Here is a 17837-nt window from a genome sequence, read left to right on the forward strand (position 1 = left end):
TGCATGGATTACTCCGCTACTGAAAAAGCACAATCTCTGTCCCATGACTCCCACCAATAATAGACCTATCACTGTTAGGGAGAATTCTCTTATAAGGTTAATTTCCCAAACCCAGTGAGTCCCCCAGCAGCTTTGCTGGATTTTTGGGGTTTGTTTTTTTCTCCTGCTAAGAGTGACTCTTTTCCTCCCACTCTTTGGCATGATTTGAGATATGTCTTTGACTTATTGTGTGCTGATGGGCTATGGGGTCTTTTACTCCAGAGGGTATCATCTGTTTTAGTGTATGTTACACAGCACCCTCAGTGTAGTAACACAGGGGTGTCATAGTGACCCCCCAAACATGGACTCCCTACCCTGGGACCCCCTACACCAACTTAGCGGATGATACACAGATCCTCATCCCACTCTCAGGAAACTATACCCAAGACACCCTACTCATCAACATCTATGCGATCATTCAAAATTGGATGGCGTTAAATAGTCTGTCTAAACGACGAGAAGACCGAGATCCTCATAGTGGGATCACAGTCTAAGATCAGTGCCCTTCACGCCGATTACACCTCCATTAACATCGGTGGCACCATGATACCTGTCTTGAAACAAGTAAAAACCTTAGGAGTTTACTTGGATGCTAATCTAACAATGAATAAACACATTAGCAGCCTCTCATCAACCACTTCCTACACAGCGAAACTTATTGCATTAAGTAGACAATTTCTCACCCTTACCAACTGTGTCACCCAGGCCAGAGCCCTAATAGTGTCACAACTCGACTACTCTAATGTATTACTACTAGGCACCTCAAAGTCCAATCTAAAAAAACAAACTCATTCAGAACAAAGCCCTAGGAGCAGCCCTTGGCATAAGGAAATCCGACCACATCTCTAAGACTAGAAGAGAGCATCACTGGCTACCATTTGCAGACCGAATCATCTTCAAAACCATGTGCATTTATTACAAATGCTAACGGGGCGCAGCTCCCATATACCTTAACAAGGTCTTGAACACAAAAAATTGCTTTAAGAACACTCAGATCACACAACAAGCAACTACTGGAAATTCCTCGATTTAAGAACACCAAAGCAGGTGGCAGTAGCTTCAAACACTTAGCCCCCAAACACTGGAACTCCCTTCCCAATAGCATTAAAGAAGTGAGTTCTCTTTATGGTTTAAAAAATCACTCAAAACACAGCTTTTTAAATAACATAGTCCAAAAAAACTGATTGCAAATATAACTGGATCCTTCTCTACTGTATAATCCCGTAAACTATGCTTGTTAGCCATATTATAAATGTTAAGAATGTCTAGAATGTTATCAGCTCAAACCTACTATGTAACCATGTGTTTGTTATGTTTGCAAATGTTAATGATTTATGTAATGTCGCCCTGATACCCGAGGGTCTGGGCGTGTAACAAATGTAATAAATAAATAAAGCAGAGGGCTTTGCTGATCTCAGTCATGACAGGGTTAACAAATAAGTAAAAGACTTGGGATCTCATAGGAGGGAAAGTTGCAAAAAGAAAATCATTCCTAGCAATGAGATACATGTATATCCATATGTGGATAGCTGTCTTGTTCAATTGGCCACTCACAGGGATTTCTGTTGGCTCTCTTGACATTTCTGGCGCTCCTTTTACCATTTGGTCAATGTTAAGGGCTCCTTTGTCTTCTCACGGATTAACAGACTTTGTTTATTTCTGGGACATAAACAAGCATGAGTATTCTTTACATTAGAATCCATGTGGAATATTCAAGTAGATTGTGACCCGACCAGATTACCCGCTTTGTCTTCATGGTATCTGGTTTATGCATGTTACAACTCAAGATTTGCTAAGTTTAGTTTCATATTGCAGATTTATTGCATCCAGTGTGAAATCCATTATCTGTTTGCTTTCCTATTCCACAGTGCATTAAAACTGACATTAGGTTGTGGCCACAGAAACACAATTTTCTTTGCAGGGAAGTAATTTGAATATTCCTCCAGACATGTGAGCCGAGCACTGATGTAGAGATTAAAGAATCAAAAAGAAATCAGGCGGGGTGGCATCGGGATATGTTTGATCTCTTTCTTAAATGCACAGAACCGCTGAGATCGATTTTGTGAAGTACCTCCACTACGCATCCTAGATGTGAAGGGGGGGAAGTGAGGCACATTGAGCCTGGACAGGAACGACTTCTGAGCTTAGGTACTTCCAGGTCTTCCTCTGGTGAACAAGGCGGCGACAAAAACCAGAGCATAAACTGCTCACATCCGGATTGCTCTACACTGGCCTGGAGGGTTCTGGTTCTCCTACCCAGACAATTGGACAGTTCTTCTCCCACCATTGCCTCGTTTGATCGAAGACCTATCTGAAAAAGGTTGTCTGGCTCTTCATCCTTCTGCTAGAATGCTGAAGTTGGCATGCTTGTTCATGGGTTACCTGGCTAACTGTCATCTTAGCCTTTTCCTTGTGTGAATACCATAGTTATTGGGTATGTGTCTGCCAAAGGGTTGTAGAGAAGTCAGTCCTCTTTCATGTTCCTCTTGGCCGTGTTCTAGCATACATTGCTGGCTTAGTATGTTCTGCAGTCAACGACAATTCATTCCACCCCTACTTTGAAAGGCTGGAAGCTTGAGAGCCTAATTTCCTTTTATTGTTCTAACACAGTTAAGGGACTTGCGTGGGGCTTTTAATGCAGTTTTTTGTTTAGCTTTTCTCAGACTTTTAAACCCATAGCTTACTTATAAAACAGCATTCTTAGTGGTTTTCATGTTTATCAGGTGTCTGTGAATTGCAATGTTAGTCAGCCTCTGGACCCTTTACAGTTTGTCACTAGGGCACACAAAACCTGCCGTTTCTTTTTTGCCTAGAGTTCACTCTGATATTCATGTGAATTGGGACATTTGAAGCTCTTTCTAGAATCCGTTCAGTAGCTAAAAGGGGTCTGCATGTTCGAGATCATAGGTCATTAGTTTTATGCATAAAGCTAAACTGTTTGTGGCATCAGTTTGCTGGTTACCATACAGGCAGTTGGGGTGTTAAGACTGGCCCAGCACAATGGATACTTTCATGTATACTCGAAGACTATAATGTTCAGAAACACCCTCCTCCAAAGGGTCGTCCTGTGGGTTTTTATAAGATGAGCACATGTTGCTCTGATCTGCAAGATTGCCACCAGGTCTTTCACCTAATCTCTGTAAACCCTACTCATGAACATCCATAGCAGATAATGTCCTTTCACACAGCAGTACTTGCTAACCTTTTTACACAGTGTAAGGTTAGACCATCTTCCTCCTATTGCTCAGCTTAGGAATCGCCCACAAGTATGGGGGGGGGGACTGTGGCCACTGTACCTCAAGTTATTTGCTCACTTTACTGAATATTCTGTCACTCATTCCCTTCTAATGTTTAGTATTGGTTAGTGCCGGCTTGAGCTGTGGGTGAGACTGGTGAGGAAGCCAGTTTAGAACGTCATACATGTGCTCTAACTTGGCCTTTAAATTTGAAGCTTTTCTTGTTTTCTGATCTCAAAAACCTTATGACTGACATCCAACAGGTATGGCGTAAAAAGATTAGTTAGACGCAGAGGACTGTTGTCCTTAAGGTGAGTAACCTTTAGATGTTATTTTGCCCTCTTTAGTTGCTTCACATTGTCACTGATGGCTGTGTCTGCCCTCTTTGTATCCTCACCCACCCTGCTGCCCATGCCAGTGGCTATCCTTATGTCATGATAAAATATTGTCACAGAAGCAATTGCAATATATATTAAAATATTTTATCTCCATTTTTTTTCTAGATATTAAACCGTGAATCGCCGTCACCCCCGCCTGGCTTGACGAAATCCAACTCTGCCATCCCCATCAGTGCCACGAACCATAACGCACGGTCACCCTTCGAGGGCGCCACAACAGAATCACAGTCGCTCTTCTCAGACAACTTTCGTCATCCTAATCCTATTCCTAGTGGACTTCCTCCTTTCCCCAATTCTCCACAGACTTCCAGCGACTGGCCCACAGCCCCAGAACCACAGAGCCTTTTCACATCTGGTACGTTTAAGAAAGTGAGGGCCTTTGGGAGGGTATCCATGCATTAGTACTATGCTGATTAAGATGGTATGCAGAGACTGAGTTGGCAAGGAGAATACCATCAGAATTTTGACAAGCTGTAGCAGTATCAGTAGTTCCCCAGTACATTTGATTGTTCGACTTCGTTGAAATCGTGACATGTGCAGGTGCATGACACTTGACTGGCTGACCTTTTCTAAATCTCTCCACAGTTCATAAAGCAGTGTGCGGTAGAAACTGCTCTTTTCCGAATAACAAAATAGATTTCTTTGCTTCCAGGAAGATACTGACGTAATAACCTGTTGAAACATTCAAAGCCTTGCTGCTGAATGAGCACTCTTTGAGGAGGCAGTTTCCCTGTTCGTTTGCTGTGTGAAACGAGTTCCCAACTTGACAGTGCCTTTTCTTAACGGGAACCCTGTGGTGGTAGTTATTTTAGTAGTCCTCAGGAGTCATAGGTCTTGCTATATTTTAATTTTTTTTGCTGAGCAGTCCTGGCATTTCCTTGCTTCTAACTTTCAGGACCGACTAACATTTTTCCTGTTCCTGCTGGAGCTTTGAATTATACCTTAACTTTCTTTTTCCAGTCTTGCCGTCTTCTTGAGCGATTTAAACGTTGTTTTGCCTCAAGGATATTTGGACATATGTTTTCCTTTTGTGCTTACCTTTTTGTTGCAAGTATGGTGGCAGGCAGCATTGGAAAACTGAGACAAACCCTATCCATAACTGGCTCCCCTATTGCCATTGTTTGGCATTTGAAGATATTGATGTGGCTAAGGTTTCACTAAAGAACTGCATTGGCTACTGCTTGGGTCATATACGAATAAATAAAGAATAAACTGTAGTAACTGCAAGACAGTAATGTCTGTGCCTCTAGCTTCTAACAAAGCCATGTTTGTGAGGTGGCCAGAACCCAGGGTTTAGATGTAGTGCCCACTGGATGAACTATCCCCAAACACCTTTCCAAAAACTGATTTCACTCTCAAATATCCCTCTTCTTTTGCCACCCGAAGCCAATCTAGACACTGACCATTATTGCCTGGCACCTAGACACATGTCCATTGTGTTATTGGGTTTTGGGCACCAGTAGAGTCATAAGCATTTCTTTGAGTTTTTCAGATCCTCATGGGAATCTCCATTAATCTGTCCAGCAAAATATTCAAAACATGTCTTCCCTTAATAACTGTCTACTACAGTATAGCTAATCTCCTGCCCAAGACGACACTCACATGACCATCAGCAAATAAAAAATGAATCCCTTTTATCTTGCTTTTTTCCCAATATTTGCCGAGATTTCACATTCGTAATGTGGAACAAGTTGTATGTCATGTTGTAAGAACGTTACACCATAACCAATCTGAAGTTCAACAAATGGTTTTTAGGCTTCGAATGAAGAGAAATTAATGCTCTCACAAACCACTCGAGCATCAATGAACCTTTTGAAAATTAATTGGTCAGATGGTCTGTTTTTTTTCTTCAGTGGTTGGGGAGGGCCCTTAAATCTGAGACTGCTTCTTGGACTTTTACATACCTCTACACAGAGTTTGGAAAATTACAGTAGCATATGTTGGGTTAGCCGTCACGTTTCTGGAACAGGATATTAACTATGCACTTGATAATCCAAAGGAGCAGTAACGACAAAATCTTGCATTTCAGTTAATTTAATCAATGGACCCTGTAATTCAACCCCTCAGTTAGGGCTTATGAAAAGTTATCTTTCTGGGATATTCTAAGCAGTCGGGGGGGGGGGGGGGGGGAGCATCGTCGGTAACATACGTGTAAATAAGCGAGCAAGTGTTTTAAAAAAAATGTGACCATTGAAATTTCAGTTGCTCTTTAGGTAGTTCACCCGTTTTTGGCTTGATGACGTCCTTACAGACCAGCCCAGCACCAGGACCTTTCACGTTTTTCAGTTTAAATTCCAACACCCAGCCCCCCCCCCCCCGCCCCGCCCACAATATGTTGGGGGCCCCATTGTGAATCTGTCAAAGCTTGATCGCTTAATGGCTTAAGTGGTGATTTAGGGTTTGTGATGCCCTGGCTGCTGCGTTTAATTGTTCCTCTATGCAGAGGACAACACACCTTTCCCTTAATAATCTCCATGCCACATGACCCCGGCAAGGCTTTATTGAGGATTGACACACAAGCTCACAGCACACACATTCTTTAAGGTAGTCTCATTCTCCACCAAGAAAGAAGCTAAACAGATTGGGAAGTGTAAGACAAAAGAAATGTTCAAAGAAGTCTTCTCATTTCTTATATACTGATTGTATTCCCAGTACACTTATCTGACAAAACCAAAGTTGCACAGATTGGCATGTCCTAGGCCCCAAACAGCACTTATACAACTTTACCACTGCCCTTTTGCATTTTAAGATGCATCACAATTATGCTTTTTTGTTACTGACATAAACGGTTAGGTTTTGACAGCCAAAAGGTCAGCCCCCAGACATCAATTTAAAATCTGCCCCCGCATATTTTCAGCCAATGCTGCGATTCCTTGTTCGACCTAATGGGTAAGGGAGGGTACCCGAGGGAGTGTGGAGAGTCTTACCAGCAAAGAAATATGTTTCTTAGTTTCACTGAATATGACCAGACGTCCTAAGCCCTGTGACTATATTTCTTCAGTCGTGTAGGCTGTTATAATAGTATTATACACGTTTTCTATTTCATGGTCTATCACCACAAATCTTTACATATTTTAATGCATTCTACGAAATCACTTGTTGCTTCTACCCATTGTATCCTTCAGCATGCCATATCTCCTTATGTTACTTGGGTTATCTTACTTTTTTTTTTTTTATCTTCCATCTGTACTCCATGCTGTCCGATATACCCACCAGAGAGACCATGTCTGGTCAATAGCACTTAGCTACTAGGTCTGTCAAAAAATACTCAATCCAGTATGATGCGGTCCACTTAATGGTTGAAGAGTTTCTTTTATTGTCTACTCTATACTACAATGATTGCCCATCCCTACAATCCATTGTCATCCCGTAACCTGCACACCCACTCTACTTTGTTTCTCCCCTTCATGCCATTGAAACGCTTACCTTTAGTCTCAATTAACTTCTCATATCGTTCCCTGTGCAACGCACAGATGACATACTCTGCTCTCTCCCAATAATGTATTGCTTTAATCTAAGTTCGGGGGGTGGGGGTGTGTGTCTATTCCTTTAGTAGATACCACCCTGTAGAATAGGCAGTTCAACAGTAGCATTTGTAGTATGGAGGAAAAGTGGGTGCATTGATGGTGTTGCAGAAATGAAAATACAAGAGCAGGACAGAAGGTGTTGAACCAAAGCAGCAAACCACCATGCCTTAAAAAGACTATATTTACTCCATTTGTGATATATAGAATGTGCACTCCTACTTTGCGCTAACTGTACAACAGTACAGAAAAGACTCCCTTTGGCACCTTTTGCCTTGAGTAGCAAGCAACATTGTATACGGTCATCCCCTCAGGAAAATAGATTTCAGGAAAGACTTTAATTGTTTGGTCACAACTCGCAGTAACCACTGATGGATATTATTTTGTTTTGTTACTAATATATAGATATTGTTTTAAAAGTCTACCTTTTCCTTCAATTGCGTCGTATATACATTGTCTGCCATTATGCTTTGAATAAAGGCATCACCTGTCTAAAATGAATTATCTCCAGTCAAGTGGATTAAAATGAATCACCTTTTTAACCTGTTTACTTTAGCTTTGAAGAAATATATTTGAACACATCAGATTGAGTCTCAATTTTCCATCGAGTTTAATTTTTTAATAGATTCATCTTTGTGCTGAATCCTTAAAGTATCTATTATGACTGACCAATTGGAGGGTCTACTTTTTGGTTTTTCGCAGTGTTAACTTTCTTTTACTAGATGAACTGTTCTTAAAATTAATGTTCTGTATATCCGAAAGTGTTTTGATTTGGCTATATAAAATAAATACATTTCCCAAATCTAAGATCCTCATGAACAGTTGTGTGATGGACCATCTAGGCGAGTTTACCAATGGAGTTAGCGTAGACCTTGCTGGTTCTGTGCATACTTCCCTGGCAGCAACATGCTTGGGATTATTATGCCTTTCACACATTAGGTGGGCATAAGAGGGTGTTTTCAACTTCCACACACAATCACAATACCTTTTTTGGCTCAGGCATTGGCACGAGTAGCACAGACTGTCTTGTAGTACTTAGTTAAGTTGCCATGTGTGCACAGGTAAAGGATCTAGGCTCAGTCATTTACCATGGGAAATGACCTGTTGTGACAATTTAAGAGATGTCCTCCTATAAATAGCATTTTTCTTTATGCTCAGTACCCAGAAATAAAGTTGAGTTTACTAATGAATTATCGCACCAGCTCCTCAGTGGAGGTCCTTAAGAATTAGTGGTACATTACAATTCAGTAGGGCAGTGGTGGCTTGTTATTGCAGATATATTTATACACTAAGAGTTATTCTTTCAATGTCACCGCTCTATACCCATTTCCTGTTGTATGTTACTGGCACCTTGTGGTTTGTTTCGGAAGTGACTTAGCTATTGAGAAAAATTGCAAATTGGCCTATACTCAGTGTCCCTGCAATGCCCTTCTCTTATGGTGGAGCCTCACAATGCCCATAAACATGACACTATGTTCTAATATTTTTCCACCATTGATCTATGACTAAAAATGATACTAGGGCTGATAAAAAATCCAGTCTGATGGATTTTTTAATGGACTATAATAGTGAGCCGATCTCTGCTGTGAGGCTTTGTGATAATACAGATTGTAGTCTTGGTTGCTTATTAACTTGGCTGCTGGTACTGTGTAAAATGTTACTTTTTTTCTTGTTTTGTGAATTTGAAAATTAAAGACTAAAACATTTAACTGTTTGAGTTTATCAATATGCAACAAACATTTTACAAGCATTAAATCTAAAACTATTGCCATGTCGCACTCAAGACAAACCTTTCTTCCTGGAAGTTTAAAACCGATTACAACCTAATGCTGAAGTTTAAAACCTTGAACCAGTTACCCGTACGAGAAACTAGCAACATGAGCCCAACCTTCGACATGGGAATGCGTGATGTCTAAACAAAGTTAGCTGTCATGGAGCTTTCTCCTGGCTCAGGCCACCTGCAACACCTGGCAGGAATGGAGTCTCAGCAAATGTCAAAGATAGGGTCTCCTTTCAGCACACGTGATGAGAATGTTATTCTTGAAACTTAGTCCAACATGTTTTGCAAATATTTTGTGGTAGGTGATTTTTGTAAAAGGGAGCACGGTGCTCTGCGCCTATGTCCCCAAAATCAACTAAAATGGGCCCATGGTGAAGATCATGCTTGAATATTCTCTAAAAATCTAAATCATGCTGGCTCTGCAGCTTTGAAGTGACATCTGAACTCGAGACAGTCCGACGCTTGTTCATCAAACTCCTCATTTGGTACACAAAAACGCCTGAAGGAGCTTTCATTGAGAAAGAGTTAGGGGTGAGGGGGTAGAGGACCCTGTTCACTACGTCATAGAGCAATATACTTGACAGCCAGTCTCATCAGACCACAAGTGCAGGAATTGGCAAATGCCTAGATACCAGAATCTTTGCCTCAAGAACGCAGACATTTGTATAGTAAAGGACTTAATAACTCACTTTAGAATTAATGCTTCTAAGAATAATCTGAAAGGGTTTCTACAACTTGGTCCCCTGAAAAGACAGACTACATTTATTCATTTACATTTTTTTTTTTTAAATGAAGCAACACAATCCCCCACTCTTAACTAAGATATTAACTGTTGGCCGACTACCATAGTAAACCATTGTGTTAATGTGTTGGCCCAATTATTTTACTTTTTTTTTACAAAGACACATTTGATAGTGATAGACTTCTATTGCACAGTCAGTTAAATAATGAATTTTAATTCACTTCAACTCCCTTTTCTAAAATCGTGACTAGCTGGTGCTCACCCTGTTTTGTGTTTTTTTTTTTTTTTATTTTTTTTTTTTTTTTTTTAACTGTACCGTATTACGAAACGCAAAATATTATTACTCTACGTTTTTGCTTTATTGGAATCTCACTCAATTTTCCCTTGTTCAGAAGCAAGCTCTGTTGGGTTGACTTAGATTTTACACTGCCGTCTTGTCCTGGTTTTTCACCAATTTTTATATGATTGAAAAAAAAAGCACAATAAATCTGCAATCAATAAAGTATGAGGTTGTTTTCATTTTGGAGTCCTAGCTTAATGTTGCTGTTGGTGTCCTTTTGCACCCTTACTTTAAACAAGTAATCTACCAAGGTATGTATGAAATATTCAAATGGTAATTTCGCACCTCAAAGTTAAATTAAAGCTGTAATTCGTGGTAGAGCTCATCCAAAGCCTTCAATAATAAGATTGTAAATTCCTCTTGTTGTTTTTCCCAGTGTGCTAGTGGCGACTGGAGCAGGCACTGCTTCGGTGATGCTACACAAATATTGATTTGTCTTCCTGTGCACAAATGTCTTAGGGTTACATTCATGACAAGTATCTGAAATATTGGAATATTTGTTCCGTACTGAACTGCTTTTTCAATGCAATGGCTTTTTGCCCAATTTCTTCTGTGTTTTGTGCTTTAAAATGTGCCATATTGACTAATTATTTGTAAAACATCTGCATGAGGGGAATCCTTGCTGAAGACTTGTGGGAAAATTAATTTACAAATATTGTCATCTTTGAACTTGCTGTACATCTGATTAAGGTCTGTTTTGTAGTAGCATATATGGTATACAGGCCTTATTTGAAGGTCTTGTTTAATCAAGAGTAATGTTTTAAATTCTTTGAGATTTGTGTGGTATCATGAGTAAGACTTGACAGAAAGAAAGATACTGTTGATTGCTATACACCTTTATTAAAAGAAATGGGTTGAAGTAAAGCCCATATTTCCTGAACACTACGAGGGGTTTACCTGCCTCGACAAAACTAACTCTGGTCTGTCAAGATGGCCAAAATAAAAGTCTTCCGTCCTATGTCCAAAACCCTACACTGACCCTCACGCTAAACCCATCTTAAAGTGCAAAATGGCTTAATGTTCTCTATCTGCCACATGCAGCTGTAGTTCACAGGTTAAACTGTTTCAATGGTGCGTCCAAGAAATAAGCTACCAAATGTTTCAGGATCATTGGAAAGGAGTTCCCTTCCCCCAAGTTACTTGGTCAATTCACAGTCCCAGAAGCGCAAAGGGGGTTTGCCGCCTCCCAGCCTTTCCACCCCTTTCAAATAGATGGAAAGGATTTCATATGAAGAGAATGCCCTTCTTCTCCTTGCAAATCTCTTCCTTTCAAGGGACTTGTTTCTCTTCCCCATGGTTTTACACATTTGCAAGTTTCCTTTACTTTCTCCTCTTTCAGCACAGTGGTCTACAAGTTTAACCCAAAAACGCCAAGCAAGTAGTATTTCCATCCTCTTGGTCTTTCAACCACTTTTAAATAGTTGGAAATGGTAAACCCTGTGAAGAGATCACCGTCCTCTCTTGGTAGGATGGGGTTCTCTCTCGAAGTTCACAACAAAAGAAAGAGACCAATAAGTTGCTCCTTCCCTGCTTAGTCTTTTCAATTCTTCACAAGACTTGCTTAATTTCCTTGTTTGTATTCAACACAGTTCAGGAGTGAGTCTCCTGACACATAAACAAAAGGGACCTGGTGTACTTTCCTGCAAGGGCTTGGTTCATTCTTGGCTACTTGCATTTTGGGTGAGGCTCCCAGACTCATTCAAATTGCCTGGTTACTCTCCTGCCAGGACTTTGCCAATGAGTGTGTGTGTGTGTCTACCCCAGGGTTGGAGTCTGGTAACCTCTGGCCTTCCCTGGCAACATGGGGAAGTGTCCTCCCCCAGGGTCTAGTGACAACTTTGCCAGATTCATCACAAAACGGTGGAACCCCTCTTAAGCCCCTTGGATAACAGCTCGAGCATTGCATCCTCTGATGAATTAGCAAGGTCTCTTTCATCTAACCTTGATTCTATCACTAATACTCTGGCCCCACCTAAAAAGGAGAATGCACAAGGAAGGAAAAGAAAAATTATGGCTTTCTCCGGAGGTAAAAAAGTTAAAAACCCTAACACTCACTCTTTAATAAATGGAAACTAAATTCCACCCATTCAGCCTTGATAGCCTACAAAAGTGCTGGCAAAGGTTACAGGCTAGTGATAATTGCGGCCAAAAAGAAATTTTTTAACGCTAGATTTCAGAATGCGCATTCGGACTCCAGGGAGCTTTTTAAGATTCTCGGGGAACAAGAAACCACGCAATCCCCAGATTCTGGATTACTGGTTAAGGATTCTGCTTGGTGTGCAGAGATCCAGGATGTTATGTTAAATGACATTAGGGCGGATATTGCCTTAACATCTTATTACCCGGAGCAGATGGTGGAAATCCTAGTGGGGCCTACTTTAGTTTCACTGCTATTTCAACAGCTGAATAGCCTACTATAATTGAGCAACTGAAGGTTACAAAATGTCAAAGTGATCAGTGTGCGGCTATCATTATAAAAACTTGCCCACCAACATTGCTTGAAGCTATTTGTAAGTTTGTTAATCTAACCTTCGCTGAGGGATCAGTTCCCCAGAATCTGAAAAAAGCTTGAGTTACTCCAATCCTCACAAAACCTGCCCTTTCAGCTGATATGCTAAATAACCATAGGCCGATAACCAATACCCCCTTCCTATTAAAGATCTTCGATCAGATGGCCTATTTGTAAATTGCAGAGCATATTGAACATGTTCCCTGTTCTGAATGACCACCAATCCGGTTTTAGGTCAGGATTTGGAACTGAGACGGCTCTGCTCGAATTGAAGGCTAGGCTCCCGGATTGCAGGGATAAAAATAAAGCATCCATGCTGATGCTGTTGAGTTTGTCGGCAGCCTTCGACCTGGTGGACAATTCCATCATGGTTGCCGGGTTGAGCTAGGTCGCAAATTTTACACTGGCAGTCCAGTGGTTATCTTTTTTTCCTCTGCAATCGGGATAGTGGAGTATTCTGTAAGGAAGCAGAAGCAACACCCATTGCTTCAATGTTTGGTGTACCGCAGGGCTCGTGTACCTCGCCCTGTTTGTATAATATCTCCACAGCTCCCTTCTTTGCCCTTTTAGCGCAAACTTGGGTGATTTTTACAAACTATGCTGACGATGCACAATGTGTCATCCCCATCACTGGGAATCATGACACAGATGAAGCTCAGTTTAACAAAATATGTGCTTTTGATAGAGAACTGGATGGTTCAAAATAGCTTCTCCCTGAATAAAGACAAAACTGAGCTTCTGATCGTGGGCCCACCTTATTTGATACAGAAACTCAGACCGTCCTATGAGTGTTTTCATATTGGGGCCACTAAAATAATCCCTCTTAAGGTTAAGACACTGGGCGTTATCTTTGATCAGCATCTTAGCATGAAGGCTCATGTTGGGAGCTTGGTGTCGGCCACTGCCTATTACATTAAACTGCTGGCTCACTTTAGGTCCCATCACTCAAGCTAATGCGATAGACGATTGCGAGAGCAATTGTAGGGGCAAACATTGATTATTCTAGCCCGCTTGTGGGGTGTAATAAGTCAGTTTATAATAAGCTGCAGGTTACCCAAAATGGAGCAGCGTGAGTGGTCATAGGTCTTGCCCGGAGAGATCATGCATCAGTGGCTAGAGGAGCCTTACATTGGCTCCCGGGTTGATGCGAGTATTCGGTTTTGGGCTTCTTGTAATCACTCATAAGTGTAGGCAGGGCAAAATGCCTGCTTACCTTCAGGATCTCTTAGCCTGTAAAACCCATGGAAGATCGCTCAGATCTAGTAATTGAGAGCTTTTGATGATCCCGAGGTGTTGGACGACGAAGGTCTCAAAGGGAGCCTTTCACATTGCAGCCTCTATGGCTTGGAATGATCTGCCTCTAGAACTAGGGTACATTGAGTCGACAGAGGTTATTAAAAGAAAGCTCAAGACTTTACTGTTGGCCTAATGGGCTCGTTGGCTGCTTTTGTTCTATACCATCTGTCTACGTTTGGTATGTTTTTTTTGTTTTGTTTGCACCCTTAAACCCACTGGTCCATGGCTTGTGCAATATAAATCTATAAAGTAAAGTAAAAAATATGGTCCTTGAAGACAGGAATGTTTTCCAAGGATAAACGGATTGTTGTGGGGCCTGCCCCACTTGATGAAAATGCAGTCCACCTGGTCCTGCCGAAGATCAACTCCCTGCTGAGGGAGCCAGCAATGGTGTTCTTGACTCCCGCCAGGTGAAAGGGGCCGAGGAATATCTTGTCCGACAGCCAAGTGCCACAAGTCCGGCAGAAAGTTCTGTTGTAAAACTAAAAAAGTAGAACCAGCTCACGGGCAAAACTAGAGTACGCCCCACACTGAAACGTGCAGTAAAAATCTGAAGATGGCTTCCAGAGGAGGGGCTTAGGGAGACGACTTATTGCATCGGGCAGTATGACCCAGAAGGCAGCTATTGGTTTAGAGGGGAAATCCAGATTGTAAGTTGAAGTGAAACTGTTTTTTCTTTTACCAAGGATTCCCGGCATGACGACTCTGAATATTCATGAGCATGTGAATCCATGTCAGACCCGTGCTGGAGAACAATACTTACAGGTAGGTAACTTGTTCCTTCTAATGGAGTATCTCCACCAGTCACATTTACCTCAGCCGCCAACACCATTAGCTAGTGAGTGCTGATTACATCTGATAAACCTTTGGACTCTCCTAGATTTAACATAAATCTCAAGTTTCTCTCTTCCAGCTCGAATTGTACCAGCACTCAAGACCATAATTTTCTTTGAGGGCTATGTGCAGCAAGGCAGCAAAGATTATAAAACTGCAACAAGCAAGTGTGAGAAAGGTGGATGATCAAGGAGATTCAGAGGATAAAGTCGGGCAAAATGGGGGAATGAGCAGAGGAGTGTGGAGCTATTCACTCGAAACAACGATCTTAGTAATTTAAATATTGTGGTGGAAAGGTTTGAGATTACACCAGGGGTCCAGTGAGGAAAACTGGACAAGATTATCTGCCACTGCAAAGGGGTCAGGTAAGCCTGAGAATCCCGGGTCCACCGATCCTTAAAGCCAAATGCTTGACTCCCGTCCAGATGACTCAAAGGCACAAGTATATATGCCATGTATAAGTGTCCAGGAGGGCCGGGGGAATGTCCTGGAAAGTCGGTACCCACCAAGAAAAGAGTGCAGCACTATAAATCCAGAGACTGAGAGTGACTGCAGACTTGAGGGTGGATCTCTGTGTGGGTTTAAGGTGGGGGAGGTTGTTTGAGCATATGGATGGAAGGACTTGAATCCACGTTCCAATGGGAAATCCTGATCAGGTTGTGGATGTATGTTTTTGGGGCTTGTGAAACTGCTTACCATAACCTATGTGGAGTCTTATCTAGTGGTTGGGCAGCACTATTGCAAATTGTTTATAGCAAAATAACAGCCATCGATGGGGGTACTTATTTCTAACTATTCTACATATACAGGCACCCACTTTGCTCTGCTGAGTTGATGCCCTCAGATACTTTAATCAGTTTGATCGCAGTGTATGAAGTAAACTGCGGCAACCAGGACAATCCAACAGCAGTGAAAATAAAATTGCTTTGACGCAGGCAATTCTTAGTTGCTGACGTCTGGTTTTACGGAGAGTTCATACACAGAGAATCCTTTTTCCAATTAAATGTATTTTACAGTGCTGGTTTACATGATTCCAATGGAGAGCTCTCGTAAAATGTTTCCATAACTGCAGCATGAAATGTCCCTGGCCGGACGCTGCGTTATCCTTGCCTATACAGGGACCTTGTTCAAGAAACATGTAATGCCTGCCAAACATTTATACCCCAAACCCTAAAGCATAGGAAACAGCGATGCTGAGCAGCTTATTCCATATAGGCAGCCGGATTAGGTACTTCCGAAGCATAGACTGAAGACCTTGTCCGGTGGTTGGGAAAAGGGGTGCTATCGGGCCCACAAACTGTCTGCTTAGACTCCCAAAACCATGGGATCACATACAGCTCCTGCCCAGCTGCTTCCCTTCTCCAAAGGGACCTATGAAAAGGCAGCCCAAGTATACCGTGCACAAAGCCGGGCAGTGACCATGACCCAATTATTGCTGAAGTGTACCAAGCAGTACGGAATCCAGTCCACCCCAACGTGCGCTTTAGAGTGTACACAGATGGCTCACTTAAAATGCAGGAGAAATTCAGCAAACAAAAGTTCTGCAGACTTTGCAGTGTAGCACATCCACAGCTGACCACTGAGCTGAGATAGCTGCCAGAGACATACAATCCTAAGGATTCCGCCAACAAAGTTTGTGCACGGCACCAGAAACAGTTAAGAAACTGCTTCCTAACTTGGTACCAAGAAAAACAAGATGGGGCAAAGTACCATGCTTCAGCTGCCCAAAGAAAATACTCTGCAAACAAACCCACATTGAAAGAAAGGGAAATATGGCGTATACTGATTTTGACACAGGAAACTCCATACATTAAATCATGTTTTTCTCTCCATGTCCTAATATGTGGTTCAGAGATTTCAAGCCACCTGTATATGGACTGGAAAATCACTTGGCAGGATAGAGGACTCCACATTTCCCCATGATGCTCACCAAAAGGGGGGTGGATTATCAGGATGTTGAATGAGGAAGACCATGTGTATGAGGATGACACTTCCAACGAAGACCCCACCTTGCTGGGTACCACTACCATGGCTGGGTACCCCAGACCAAGCTTTTGCACAGGCTGTTGCAGAATTGGACATGTTTGATGCCTGAGTAATGAAAGAAAAAAGACATACACAAGAAAAATTCGATGAGCGATTATGAACTCCATCTGCCAAGATTGCCTGGATGGACTCAATTCAGCATTCCAACATTGAGGATGATATAGCCTGATTCGAATGGGAAGTTGTTCAAGATGACCTTGTTGTAGGGGTTGTGGATCTCAATGTGTTTACTCTGAGGTGTCTTAAATGAGAGGTGGGCACACAAAGTTCTAATGTTTTCAACATTAGACAATTTATTAAAATAAGAGTTTGAATTAAGGGCTTTCTGTCCCTATACAAAAGAGTTTCCCTGCCTAGGAGATCAAAACCAAAGATCAGTTTGTGCCTCTTAAACTTAGGCAAGCTGTCTTTGAGTGCAAAACATATCTAACCCTCACACTAAAAACAAACAACAAAAGGTGCAAGATAAATGTGTCTGCTTTAGATTCAGCAGAACTTGTGTAAAAACCAAATATGTAAATCCAACAAAACAATCCTTGTATCCAGGACATAATTCCCTTCCCCTGAACAATCTCGGGTAGAATATTGACAATGTTCTGTTCAAACAATGTTTCTTTAAAGTGTCACGCCTGGAGTATACACAACTCCTTCCTTGCCACGGAAGCCAAATGTTGTGACCCCTCCCGCCTCAGTTGGCATGGGCTCCTTATTGTATACACACAGGCACCCCGAGACAGCCTAAAGTGGGGGGGGGGGGAGAGTGGGTTAGGGAGAGCTTGTGTATATGGAGGGGGTGTTTAGGGTGACCGGGAAAGAGGAATTGGATAACATAACCAAACAAGAACATGTAGCATACTTGACTTACTTCCTAGCTCCTAATGCCGGTATCTTTCTTAATTAGAATACCAACTCTCCACCCAGCCTTTGTGTAGGTTTTCCTGAGATCGCGACAAACATAAGCACATGAAGCATGGACGAAATGTAACATAACACTTATACACTCCTGAACCATGAAGGATATATCCAGGCAAGTAGTTCTTATTTAGCAATGCCCCCCAACATGTGCCTTTCCGCTCCTACGCCGGCAACTGAA

General features: G+C 41.9%; 1 protein-coding gene across 6 annotated transcripts in view; it reads left to right on the forward strand.

The window, feature by feature from the left end:
* Window positions 1-17837, forward strand: part of CNOT4 (CCR4-NOT transcription complex subunit 4) — a 1427191-nt gene that overhangs the window by 910366 nt on the left and 498988 nt on the right. For all 6 annotated transcript variants that reach the window (XM_069628774.1, XM_069628777.1, XM_069628772.1 and 3 more), the window contains exon 10: window positions 3779-4028. In XM_069628774.1, coding sequence (XP_069484875.1) covers window positions 3779-4028 — 250 coding nt within the window. The remainder of the gene's footprint in view (window positions 1-3778; window positions 4029-17837) is intronic.

The sequence above is a fragment of the Ambystoma mexicanum genome, chromosome 12 (genome assembly GCF_040938575.1).
Source record: "Ambystoma mexicanum isolate Mex_15411 chromosome 12, UKY_AmexF1_1, whole genome shotgun sequence".
In the NCBI taxonomy this organism is placed as follows: Eukaryota; Metazoa; Chordata; class Amphibia; order Caudata; family Ambystomatidae; genus Ambystoma; species Ambystoma mexicanum.